Raw genomic sequence first — 14271 nt, forward strand, 5'->3', positions numbered from 1 at the left:
AGTCTGCAATGGTAAAAGATTTATCACCTTTATAAAACCATACTGCTGCTGTATTAGCTACCATTTACAGATTATTTTAGTCGTTTAGACAAGTGAGTTGATACCTGAGCAATATCTGCCAATTTCCTAACTTCCCATCTTTTAGTATATACATTGGCAGAACCATTACCTGTTCCCCCTCCCTTCTTCACACATTACTTCTTCCAATTGTTAAGACACTGATTTCTCTCTCTGCATACAGTCTTTTTATATGACAGGAAAAGAAGAAAATTATTTAGCCAAGTAAATTTATAAGCAAGAATCTGAAAGGCTATCAAATATGAGAAAATAGGGTATGAGACAAAGGAAGAATCATGCTTTTAAGTCCTACTTTCAAATATGAAAGCAGAGGAAGAGTTTGTCAAATTAAAACTTAAATTATCCTACTTGCAACTAACTTCTAGTTTATTATGGTAAATTAGCTCTGAATACATTTTAAGCTATTCTGCATATTTAAGAATATAGCAAATATCATAATCCACTTCTATAGTAACACAGATCAGCATTAGGACAACTTCTGGCATCAGATAACATCACTATTTCCAAAATAGTTAAAAAATTTAAATTAGACTTTAAAACAGCTCTATTGTTTCTACAAAGTAAACACTATTTTCCCTGTTTCCTATGTCTACTGTATTTTCCATGAACTGACCTTAGTCATTTGATCTGCGTCTGGTCTGACTGCTGGAGCTACATTTAAGAGTAGCTTTACATGTTCACGCACCTCCTCTGGTATATTCTGAAGAGTACTGGAGCTTAAACGGCTCAGCTGCGTAAGTAATTTAAGCACATGCACCATGAGGTCAGAAAATCTTGCACATAACAATTTCCAATATACAACAGGACCATACTTTGTCCTCTTGATGGCTTCTCTACCCACACCTTTGATATCCTTCCCTTCTCCCCATTTTAAAACACATTTGCTTCTAATTGTAGTCTTCTGTCTCCCAACAGCGTACCTGCTTCAGGTCATATTCCCCCATCTTCAATGTTGCTTTGTGTTCAAGTTACCAGAGAACAAAACCCCAGTATTTTTACACAGGTACATGTTATGATCTGAGGTATTGTCTACAGGTACATTTATGATCTGATGTACTGTCTACACAGATTAAAACAGAGTACACACAACTAAGGCAAAGGGCTCTCAAAGCAGTTACAACGAAGGAAATTTAAATATGAATGTATATTATGTCAGGTGATCCATCTAACTGTCTTCTGTCAATATTCATAGCCCACAAAGAATGTGAAACAGCTGACAGCAAAGTGGACATGTAAATGTCAACATGCAATGTCAAGTAATCAAATCACTCTAAACTCAGCCATCTTCAATGGTTCTAAACAGGTCATTCACTGCGTTGAGTTTCACACTGTTCACCCCAATAGGTAAACAATTTATTCTACAATCCCAGCATTCAACAGACTTACAGAGAAATCATGTGACAAAATAAATGTGTAGTTTATACTGTTGGCATGTGTAATCTTCTCTACACATATTTTTATTCCCTGTACTTTGTTAGGATTCTTTTTTCTTGTAGAAACAAATAGAACAAATACCTGATCCAGCTGTCTACTAAAGCTTTTATAAATATCCTGCTTGTTGACCTCAAAAATTGGTTTCCCTTTATTAAACACTGCATACATAACAGCTCCTAGAGAGTACATATCGCTGGCTGTCTCACAGCTTACGGAGAGAATATACTCTGGTGCCAGATATTCGGGATTCGGAAGACACAAGGATGGCAAGTTTGGATCCCATTCCTTACAAGGGAACTTTGGCTACAAGAGAAGTAAAAGTGAGTACTCTTAATAGGGAATTTTTAAAGAACATTTTAAATAAGAAACTCAAGCAGCAAAAAATAATCTACTCAAAATCAATTATGAATGAAACAGAAATGGAACATGGCAAAACTGTTAAGAATTTGTGTCTAGCTTTGAGTGATTAGCTGATGCAGTTAAGTCTGAATCTTAAGAGTTGGGAAGCATAATGTAAAATCAAAGCACAGCTCTAAGGGGGAAACATGAGATATGATGGGAATTAATTTTAGGAGGCACTGAGTAGATACAACAGACAGGTATCTTTGCATGTCATTCAACAGGCAGGTTAGAAGAGACACAGACTTCAGCCTGACTGAAATCATCACTGGTTTATTTTGACAACTCAAGCTCTTTTTCTGTGATGACCAAAGGCAGCACTTGAATACAAACCTGTGCCATGTATTCAAACTGACAACAAACTATAGAGGTGAATACTAAGTAAATGATTTTGTACTGAAATGCAAGGTCACAAAACTGGTTTCAGACAAAGATGTCAATTTGAAATTTAATAACGATAAATATAGACATCAACTACCTCTTGTTCAGATGGATTTGTTGACTGGATACAAAAATCAAAGCCCATAATTTTCCATGCTCCACTCTTATTTAAAATTATATTTTCAGGAGTGACATTTCCATGGACCATTTTCACACTGCTATGCAAAAACGACAAGCCTTCAGAAACCTGTTAATAAAATATTATTGTCTCAAGTTAAATATTTTCCCAAATATCCTGTAAGACACTTACAAAATTTCTTTTCTGGGGTCATGGTTAAATTTGCAAGTTAACTATGAATGATTTTTCACCACTATTTTAGGCTATGTCTTAAAAATTATATATGAAGGAAACTAAACACAGAAACGTAGTCAACAGATGAGGTTACTAATGCTGGCTAACTACCACAGCATAAAACTAAAAATGCTTTTCAAAGTTGATCAACATATTCACCAAATAAAACCTGGGAGCTACTGTTCCCCCTCAAAATCTAAAGAAAATATTCACAAATGGAAGACACATTTGTAGCATAGATATTTATGTGGAAAACAACAATTCATTCAATTTTGTATTTTCCATGTCAGAATAAGCAAAAATAGTAACAACTTAGAGCCTCCAGTGTTTGTTCTCTCTTATACTTACAGCAATCAGGACACTATCATTTCTCATTTCCCAGTTATTTGATTTACTATAGGAAGAGTAAACTTTGGTAGTTTTCAAACTTTATAAAACAATCGTTAAAACTAAAAGCACAAGTGAAGAATAAAGACAACCTGTATCATACCTGAAGCAAACCGTATTTGGTTTCCACATCGTAAAGTTTGTATTCTTTGATGTCAGATGGTAAAGGAGAAGGTAGATTGTCCCAGCTGCCAAGAATGTTAGCTAAACTTGCACAGACTGGTTCTGTACAAAATGCCAAGCAATCCCTACAGAGAAAATGCATAAAAACATTCACCTGAAATAAATGTAATACATCTCTTGACTGTGAATAAAGAGCCATACAAACATCATATTACATATTAGCAGAACACTTGATGCTACCTAAAACCATGTTATATTTCAGGTTTTGAATTCTCATAAGCAATATTATAGTAAGGGAAATATATAAATATCTGAAGTCTTAAAAAATATTAGAACTTAGTTATTTTATTCTCTAACATTCACATACATCACTAATGATGTGGAGAACACTTCACTAGAAGTTTTAACAAAACAAGGCCTTTACTGTCCCAGTCCAGGAAAATCAAACAATTAATTCTTATTATTACAATTTGTAAAATCAGGCTTTTAGCTGTGCCTAAAACTAATATTTCCCTGACTGATGCAATACTTAATGTGATCAGACAATATCACAATAAGTTAGCATCTAAATATTCTTTTACTTAGCAAAATAATAGGAAAGATGAGGTGCAAACACAAATACACCTGTTGTATGAACTCCAGTTTCCATGTGGGTGACTGCTCTATCACTTTCTTCCTGAAAAACTACAGGTCTTTTTCATGCAATTTTTAATCAACAGGGTTGGAAAAGTAAACTTCTGCATTTAAGTGGATTGTTGCAACACTGTTCTTCAAAATTTCATATTTCAAAGTCTTGAAAACAATGTGCATATCGGTTTCACAACCTTCATCTAACATAGACAGTCTTTCTTTACATCCACATTTTTTACCCTCTTCTGCGCAGTGCTGAAGACACTGGACACACCTCATTTCTTCATTGTGTTAAAGTTTTTTTTGAAAAAGCATTACATGGATGGTAGCACACATGCCTGGTTTAAGGTTGAGTAAATGAAAACATGATAACAGTAAATACTACATTGGTATGATTGCAGAAACTGAGTTACAATAATAAAAATATATATTTTTAATATAAAGGTATGGGCAAGAAGACAGAATCCTATCTTCATTCCATAAAAATATCACAGAAGACACAATGCCTTGGCATTGATCTACTGCACAGTCTTTATATATCTTGATAACTAACAAGCTTGCTCTTTGGAGCAAAATAAGGCTAATGAAACATGCAAACTTATTACTCATCCAGATTTCAATTTTCCTTTGGTTTTATCTACCACCTTTCTGAAGGAAAAACAACAGAAAACTAAAATACCTTGAATCCTGTCAGCCAACCTGACAGAAATTCTTCACTTGGTTTCCTCCCTACCATTCTCTTAATGCCTTCCCTTTCATGTTTCTATTAACTCAATTGTTTCTCTAGTAATTACAAGGAAGAATCAGAGCACAGAAACACAGTCCTTCATTTTCAACCTGACTTCAGCTTTACCATAGACCTTATACATTCAGGTACAGTTAAGGCACAGATGATAGGAAATACTTAGGGAACAGTTATTCAGTGGTTTTCATAACATAAATTCTCTGATTGTTGTTGTTTTGAGAGAATAAAGAGATAGTTGTTTATTTTTTACTTTAGGAGATAATTCAATAAGGACCCAAACCAGAGCAATGGAAGTAATGGAAGGTTGAGGCAAGTCTAATTAAAGTAACTGAATATTGCAGAAGCTGATGTCTGCCACACAGTGTAGGTTCTTTAACAGTTCCCTGAATAGTATCAACATGACATTCAGAGTAACATATAAAAAAGAAAACAAGTTACAAGTAATGCAAATGCTTTGGGAAAAGCTGCAACAGATGGGATGTCTAGTAAATAACATATCTAGCACTCTTCATACTGCTTTTATTTTTAATGGGTAATAACAACATTATGAGTGAATTATAATTTAGCTTTTTTAAACCTTTTCTCCAATAACAAGTTAAATATAGAACAATATTGCTCATCTGTGCTGCTACCGGAAATTAAGTCCAATTGCAAGCAAGTGAAATTTTATTAAATTGAGGATTGACATGCTGGAGAGCAGCTCTGCAGAGAGAGACCTGGGAGTCCTGGTTGACAATAATCTAAACATGAGCCAGCAATGTGCCCTCGTGGACAAGAAGGCCAATGGCATCTTGGGGTGCATCAAGAAGAGTGTGAACAGCAGGTCAAGGGAGGTTCTTCTCCCCCTCTACTCTGCCCTGGTGAGGCCTCATCTGGAGTCCTGTGTCCAGTTCTGGGCTCTCCAGCTCAAGAGGGACAGGGAACTTTTGGAGAGAGTCCAGCACAGGGCAAGCAAAGGACTGAAGCATCTTCCTTATGAGGAAAGACTGTGGGAACTGGGGCTATTTAGCCTAGAGAAGAGGAGACTGAGGGGGAATCTCATTACTATTTACAAATATCTAAATAGTAGTGGATGTCAGGAGGTTGGGGCATCCCTTTTCTCAATGGTATCTTGCAATAAGACAAGGAGTAATGGGACAAAGCTGGAATACAAAAAGTTCCATTTAAACATAAGAAAAAACCATTTCACTGTCCAGGTGAGGGAGCTGTGGAACAGGCTTCCCAGGGAGACTGGAGTCTCCTTCCTTGGAGGTCTTCAAGACCCACCTGGACATGTTCCTGTGTGACTTGATCTAGGTGAACCTGCTTCTTCAGAGTGGTTGGACTAGAGGATCTCTAAAGGTCCCTTCCAACCCCTACCATTCTATGATTCTAAATGTGTAGTACAAATATAGTTATTATATAAATGCATGTAAAAATACATACATCAGAATATAATATAATATATATAGTTACACTAAGTATAGATATATTGAGGACTAATAATTTGGAGTAGAAACATTCTCTTAATAGTGGAAAAGCTACCTAAACACTAGGGTCAGAAAGGCATGGCCCTTCTTTCTATATCTATTTCAGCTGTACACGAAGTATCCTTTTGCACCACAAAGTAGAAATAAAGGGTGACTTGCAATCAGTTCCACACAACTGTGTGTTACTTTACAGACACAGAAAAAGACCAGGTAGAGTCTAGCCAGAAGGACCACACAACAGATTTCTTCAAAAAGAAGCAATCTGAAAATACCTGCAATTCTAAAGAAATTTTACAGCATGCTGGCACAAAGTTACACACACAAGCAAACTTTTCTTTTATGAACCTTCTTCAAAAGTCATTACATCAGTTTCTGGCACAGAAAGCAACTGGACAGATTTTAAGCTACTGATGTTTCTATCAGTGCTGAACATGCTCAGTATGGAAAGAAGAACAATTGAAGCAAAGCATAGTGTATTACTAAAAATGAACGAAAACTCTGAAAACAATGTTAATTTTATTCTAAAGGCTTAAATTCTTCACAAGAACGCCAAAGTCTTCTTAACACTCCAAGGTATGAATCTTAGCCTTTTTTTCTGAAGTGTAGAGTTCAGGGAAAAAATAGTTACAGATGCAATCACTGAGTCAATCAAAATACTGAGCAACTTTAGGAAGAAGCCTGGGGTATACTCTGTGATTCACTTGCATACACAATGAACTAGATGATCCTAGCCCATTCAGTGTGCAATAGTTTATTTACTATTGTAGAATACTGAGAGCTATCTCAATTATCTAATTAATCTTCCTCAGGCTTTTGTGAGGGGCATACTGAACAACAGAGGCAATGACAGCTTTGAAACCTTGTTAATGCAAAATGCATTTAGCAGTGCAGAAAACATATGAATATACAATAGTCATTTAATTCAAGAAATCTTTCCCCATGTAGGCATTGCAAAGATGAAGAAACATTCCTATAGTATTCTCAGTCCCTAGAAACCAGTACATTTGGAAAAATGCAGGTTAAATGGCACAACTGAAAATTTAGACATTTGAAAGGTAACGTACATCAATTTCTATTGGGCTACCATTTAAAAAAATACTTTGGAAAAAATATCCTCTAAAATCTTCACGATCTTCCTCAGTACAATTAGGATCAGCTTTCTTTTTTAACATCAAACTTTCATTTTATCTGTTAGATTTTAGTGTGCTGCTATCACTACAATTGAATGATAAATCTGTAAGACTAACTCATTATTGTGCCTAGAGACCAAAAACACACTGAATTTTGTCTCTTTCAATTGGCATTTTATAACCTTTTAAAGAAGTATGTGGCCATAATACACACAATTTTCCAAAAATCTCCAATCTCTCACGTGCTGGGTACATACATCTCGTAAACAGAACAAATGTATAAACAGCTTTTTGAAAGAAAAAGATTTTAAAGAGAATTTCATGCTGTAAGGGTCACATACAGTCTTAGAGCTGCAAATGGACTAAGGTCATGCAATGGATAATAAATTAGATTCCTGAGATTCACACCAGAAATGCACTCTATTGCGTGGGGAGGTTAAAAAAAACAGAGTAGGATGAATACCATTCTTATATCTCAACAGATGTATGTGTTGAATATTCTAGACATTCTATGTCCAATAAAATATTGGATATATATTGGTCGAGATATTTTATGTCCAGCCACAAAACAATGATTAAGAAAGTGTTCTCTAATTTGCGACAGTTTACCTGGATTCTTCCAATGGATGTTGAACTGTAAGTAGTCGAGGGTGTCGAAGCCTAGTGAGCTGCTGAACGCCTCGTTTTAAAGAATCAATAATCTGGTCCTTTTCAAACTTTTGATACTTGTCTATTAGCTTCTTATCAAAGACAAAAACAGCCACTTCCTAGAAATAAGCAATAAAATTCACTCAATACGCACCATAGCCAGAAAACAAGCCTATATTCAATCACATCCACACAGATGTTTTTCGAATCAACAGTACAATCCCAATAATGCAGCAAGTATGTCAATGCATATGTGTATATAGACAACTGTATTTAGCATTTAAAGACCAAAAGATATTTTATTAATATATTTTTTTAAAATAAGATTGCTCTCTACAAAGTGAAAAAGTAGAGACAAAACAACTCTTATCTTTAATGACAGAAATTTTCCTTCATTGTGTGATCGGAGTTATACACACTTTGCTCTTATCTTAACACACTACACTGATAACGCTACTATCTGGTTTAGGAAGTATGGACAAGTAAGTATGCAAGGGACTAGACTAGCCACTCCAGAGATCTAAGTCTAAATCTCAGTTCTATTCACAAAGATGAGATAGTTCTCACTTTCTATCTCACCTCCCACATCTTTTAAGCCAAGCACTTTACTTCAAAGTGGTCTTAGGTAAAGCTCAGCAATGACATTGAGATAGATGTATTTTATCATGCATACCATGTAAATATCTAACAGCATGATAACATTCCAGAAAGCATTTGTTGTTTCTGCCAAGAATTTAGAATTTTTAACATGAATCACTGAAAAGATCAGTGTTTTAAGTTCTACAATACCTTTCCCAAATAATTAAGTATCACCTTTGCAAAAAAAGTAGTAAGCATTGACGACAACATGCAAGACCCAGGACATAGTTTAACTGGCTTTAATCACATTAACTCATCCAGAACACTTTTAGAGGTCTAACAGGGAAGTGTAAATCAGTTATCTTTGATTGTGCTCATGTATTTCAGGAGAATCCTGATGACCATTGTCCCAGTGACCTAGTATTCACTAATATACCCCTTCACAAATGTTTTTTCTATTCTCAAGGATTTAATCACTAAATTCAATTTCCTTTTCCCAGCTTCTTTGTACAGTTTCCCTTTGTTCTGAGTTTTGCTGAGATGGAGTTAATTTTTTTCACAGCACCCCATATAGTGCTGTGTTTTAGATTTGTGGCTCAAACAGTGTTAGTAACACACCAATGCTTTGGCTGTTGCTGAACAGTAATTGCACAGGGTCAAGGCTTCATCTTTTTCCCACTCTGTTTTGACAGCGCCATGGGTAGGCAAAAAATTGAGAGGGACATGGCTGGGACAGTAAACCTGAACTGGCCAGAGGGTTACTCTATTGTATAACATCATGCTTAGTGATAAGAACTAGAGTGGAGGACGAAGAAGGGTATTTTTTGTTTTCAAGGTGGTTGCTGTTTGGCAATTAGCTTGAGCATCAGTCAGCCTGTGGGATGTGGTATGCAAAACTCCTTTGCTTTGCTTAGTCTTCTCTTCCTTCTATTCAACTGTTCTATGAGATTTTTTGCCCTCATCCTGCTGGGAGTGGGGAAATGAGTGAGTAGCTGAGTGGTTGCTGGTCAGGGTCAATCTGCCATGTCCTCCAAGTTCATCTGCAATCCTGCATTCCTTATAAAACACACCAGTTTGAAACACATGCTGACAGTTTAAAATACATATCTTTACCCATGTAAACAACATCCTGTTCCTATCTTAGACAATGTAACAATTAAAAAAAAAAAAAACCACAAACATACAACAGGGAGAGAGAAACAATTCTCCCTAACCAGAAAAAGGCAACCAGGCACCCAAGGTATGTCACACCTCCCCTCCTGTCCCCAAAAGGAAGGCAAGTATTCAGAAACACACTAAGTTTGTGTGTTGAAAAAGATGCAAACAAAACTATAAAGTATTTCTAAATTAAAGATTCTAAAAGCTGTGGAAGTGCAATGATAATGGAACAGCAAAACATCTTCCTATCCATTTCACTGTATACTGAGAAAGCATGTTAACAACACCTGTAAAACGTTGAAGCACTACAGTGATGAAGGCAATGGAAACTCAAATCATTCTGCTTCCATTGAATAGTGTGGAGTAATAATGTCAATGACTAAGCACAGAATAAAGAAGAAAAAAAGCCTCACAAAATATTTAATAATTACACTTCCACATTCATCCTGTGAACTGAATGATGTAGTGCTCTTGTAGAAAAAAATTAAATGTGATGATGTTAAAGACTAAGTCATGAACATAAAAGGAAAATTTTTAAAAAGGAAATTTTATGGTAGCAATCAGAGTGCTTGATTTTAGAAATTTCATGTTTTCCTTTTTATTTTTTTCTCTATTTTACCCACATGAACTTACGCTTTTTTTAAATGAATAACCAAATGTAATTCAATATGCAAACACATGCATGTTTTACCAAAGCCTCCCACTCTGCAAAGCAAAATTGTGTCTGAACTAAAATACCGGAAAGCATTCCAGTATTACTCTACTCTTTTGCCAGAAAAAGACTTTCCTCCAGTTTTTATGAGGTTTATTTTTAGAAGCTTGCCAAGGTTTTTTAATAACACTACTTTTCCATCTGTTTCAGTCATAAGGTATAAAATTACTTCAGTTTTTAAATGAATTAGCCTTTAGAGTTTGAATAGTAGGAAGCTTTAATTTCAAAGCTCCTGTAGGCACAGTCAAAACAACAGCAACCTGACTTACTTGCCATTAATATATTTAGTACTACAGCGTAGAAGTTAAACACAGCTACAGCAATCTTGAAGTGCAAAACATTACCTCCTTAATTCTGCTAGCTTTTATGATTGAGCTGCCAAGAACATTAAGACAGACCTTACTCTGTCTATTTATTTATGATTGTATTTTCTAAGTAGAGAACAAGTGTCATATTATGCCAGGAAAAAAAAACCATAAGTGCATAAAACCTAAGTTAACAAATCCAAGATGAACAGAAATACATCCTGCAAAATTAGCAACATATTACTTCATGTATACACATATAACCAGAAAGACTCATACATCTTTGAAAAACAGCAGTAAATGGGCTACCAAATAGCACCAGATAAACATGCACACAGGTAGATAATTTCTTCACATTGTTAGGTTGGTATTCAGTCACCTACAAAGTAAGCAAGAAAATTCAAGATACATTGGGGAAAAAAAAACCCAAACAAACCACAACAAGCACAAACATTCAGAAATTCAGGAAAACCAGCAAGGCAGGAACCAGGTAGAGCTCCAAAAAGAGCAATAAAATAATACATATATACTGTGAACAGAGATGCAATATTTGTAACTGTTCACTGACTTAAAATGGGAACCAAATTGATTCACATTTGAAATCTTCACTTCATCTGACCAATTTCTGCAAGACTGACACAACTTCCATTTATCTTCAGAACAAAGGTTTCTGATCAACTCTACTCCTGTAATCCTAAACCTCCAAATTTTGCTATTTTATCTAGCTATAATGACTTAAATTATTGCATGTGTTGCTCTAAAGTGTCAACAACACAGGCAATTAAGTGCTTAAATCCTGTTTGTCTGATTACGATACACACTATAAAAAAGTTAAGTGCTTGGAGCTTCAAATTAGATATACACACTTGCAATATAGTAAATATATGCATCACTTCACAAAAGTGACTGCTGCCACCTGAAAAATAATAGCCAGTCACTTCCACTTTTCTCAGTCAACATTCAAACAGTACACGCAAAAGAAATAAACACATAATATTTAAGAACAAATATACTGCAATAAAACACAACATAAACTGTTTGCATTGCTACATAGTTTCATTTTGCAATGGCAAACTGAATGTTGACATGATGTTACCTAACTGGTAATACTAATAATGAATGGTAATTGCAGGTATAATAATCAAACATTTAAAACCCGTCACAGTACAACTGCTGCTGTATGCTTAATGACAAACGATGGCACACAAACGTACAGACCTTAGTCAGCATTTACAGACATAGTACAGCATCACACGTGGTTACACCTGAACTAAAATTCTGCAAAATCAGAGTTCAGAATATCCACTGAAAGCTTGAAAGATATGGCTGACAGAAGCCAAGTTACATACACTCTCTCAATTATGTAGTGAAAGAAAAACTTGCTACAACTCTCCAGACCTTAAAGTTACACCCGCTACAGGTCAAATGCTTACTGGACACGGAGATTGTTTAAAACATATCCAATCTGACATACTTTCAAAGTTACCAGTTCTCTGTGTAGTTGAATTAAGAAAACCCCACAACTGGTACATCGGGTAAATTCAGGAACTAGATATGTAGAGTTCTGCAAAAGCTAGACAGATGCTATGGCATCAGATATGGCAAAACTACCTGCTTAACATCATTCAGATTCAGTCACAATCAGATCACACAGATGAGTTAATCTGCATAGTATATTTCTTCTCTATTTGCTACAGTTGATTTTCTTACCACCTAACGGATTGTATATATATTTTCCAAAGTTATTCCTCTGTTTGCTTTTCCTTTTGGTACATCTGTAGCAGATTGATTCATGTCTAAATGACTTCACATCACTTCAGCATCAAGTTTAACTGAAGGCCGTAACTTACGAACATTTCTATTTACTGAAAATTCTACTTCCTCTCCAGATTTGAAAACAGACTTTTCACATTTCTCCAATACAATAAAATCATATTCTATAATAACGGTTCATAAACTATGTTTCTGGAAAACCTTCTACTTTCAGTTACACGTATTGACAAATGAGTCAAAAGTTTACATACTACTGCTCTAAACCCTAATACTTTAAGGAACCTAAAAGGGAACAATACTGATCTGAAAGCAGCACAGGGAAGGCATAACTCATGTTCCCCCACAACATACTCATCTATCCCATGCCTTCCTGTTACTGTATCTCATGACTTAACGTTTCTAACCGTTCAATTGCTTTACAGCAGCTGAGAAAAAACTAGAGTCTCTTCTGCTGAAAAGAGACGATGGCATACTTCGTGATTATTTTAAACTGTAAAAAGCCAGTAATGCCAAAAAAACCCTGCAAGGTAAAACAAAATGAGGAATAAATCCATGTTAAAACTTCTCCCTTCTTGTCAGATCACTTTCAACTCAGATTAATTCTTGACCTTGGTGTCAAATTGCATGCTATGAATTCAGAAACACTTCTTTCTCCAGCAGTGAAAGCTTAAAGCAATTATCACCTACGAAGCGGAGAACGTGATTTTAAAATAATGTTGAGTTCTTAATTTCATTTTACTTACTGTATTAATCATAGCATTAGTCTGCCCAATTGGATTTTGGCTTTAAGTGTCACTTACCAACTGCTACTAATCAGCCTGTTATCTGATGCTTATAAACTTTAGTCTTTATTTGACAACTCACCTGTTTTGTTGATTTCTTAGTTCCATTAAATATCTTCCAAGCAAGACCATTACCCCCTGACGCTTATAAACTTTAGTCTTTATTTGACAACTCACCTGTTTTGTTGATTTCTTAGTTCCATTAAATATCTTCCAAGCAAGACCATTACCCCCACTGGCAATATGTCGACCAACATCAAATTCCCTGGTAACAGGATTTCCCATGACTGCACTGGTGACGTCAGCCGTTACCTTTGTAACAGTACTCTTCAATTTGTTCAGCATGGACTCCATTGTCTCAACTGTGCACCAACGTATTACCCTACAAAGATAGGAAAAAAAAAGTCCTCTCACAATTTCTGTTAGCGTAAGACGTGTTGAAATCTCTAACATCTAACCAAGGACCCAACAGGATACAGGAGAAACCCACAAAAAGAATATAGCAATCCATGTCCCAGGGCTCTGCAGTTATACATATTCACAGTGCATACACACATCTATCTGTGTGTGCATGCCTGCGGGTTACATGTCACTCCTCCTACTCCTCCTGAAATACTTCTGAATCTCTTAATCATTCTTCATTGGATCTACCAAAGCAATTAAGGAAATGCAACCATTTATTGAAAATAAGTAATTGAATAAAGTGGAGAATCTATAAAGTACTTCCATGAAGAAGACAGTTCACGCTTTGTATATGAATACCAGTCAACAAAGAGAATCAAATCTGAAGGAAACCAGGCTCCTTTAATTCCAGTGCTCATGGAACTACACATTTTCAGAAAGGAAGGATTCCTCAAGATCTCAGATCAGTAAAAGAAAAGGTATTATACAGAAGACAAGCAAAAAAATGTGTTCTTTCCCACATTGTGCTTGTCAAAACAGAAGTTCAAAACTCAGAGTGCTGGAAGCACTCCAGTTCTGGGCTCCTCAGCTCAAGAGGGACAGGGAAGTGCTGGAGAGAGTCCAGCACAGGACCACCAAGATGATCAGGGGAATGGAACATCTTTCATATGAGGAAAGGCTGCGGGAACTGGGGTTGTTTAGTCTGGAGAAGAGGAGATTGAGGGGAGATCTTATTAACATTTTTAAATATTTAAAGGGTGGGTGTCAGGAGGTTGGGACATCC

The 14271-nt window shown here is 35.8% G+C and overlaps 1 protein-coding gene across 2 annotated transcripts in view; it reads right to left on the reverse strand.

The window, feature by feature from the left end:
* The window catches only part of SCYL2 (SCY1 like pseudokinase 2), a 34876-nt gene that overhangs the window by 17543 nt on the left and 3062 nt on the right, over positions 1-14271 (reverse strand). The window contains exons 2-7 of one of the 2 annotated variants that reach the window (XM_062014983.1): positions 13263-13467; positions 7738-7895; positions 3135-3279; positions 2390-2539; positions 1594-1815; positions 692-808 (exon numbers count right to left, since the gene is read on the reverse strand). In XM_062014983.1, coding sequence (XP_061870967.1) covers positions 692-808; positions 1594-1815; positions 2390-2539; positions 3135-3279; positions 7738-7895; positions 13263-13439 — 969 coding nt within the window. In that variant the 5' untranslated portion in view covers positions 13440-13467. Of the gene's footprint in view, positions 1-691; positions 809-1593; positions 1816-2389; positions 2540-3134; positions 3280-7737; positions 7896-13167; positions 13227-13262; positions 13468-14271 lie in introns of those variants that run through there. The other variant, XM_010210510.2, reaches the window with a different exon arrangement.

The sequence above is a fragment of the Colius striatus genome, chromosome 1 (assembly GCF_028858725.1).
Source record: "Colius striatus isolate bColStr4 chromosome 1, bColStr4.1.hap1, whole genome shotgun sequence".
Lineage (NCBI taxonomy): Eukaryota > Metazoa > Chordata > Aves > Coliiformes > Coliidae > Colius > Colius striatus.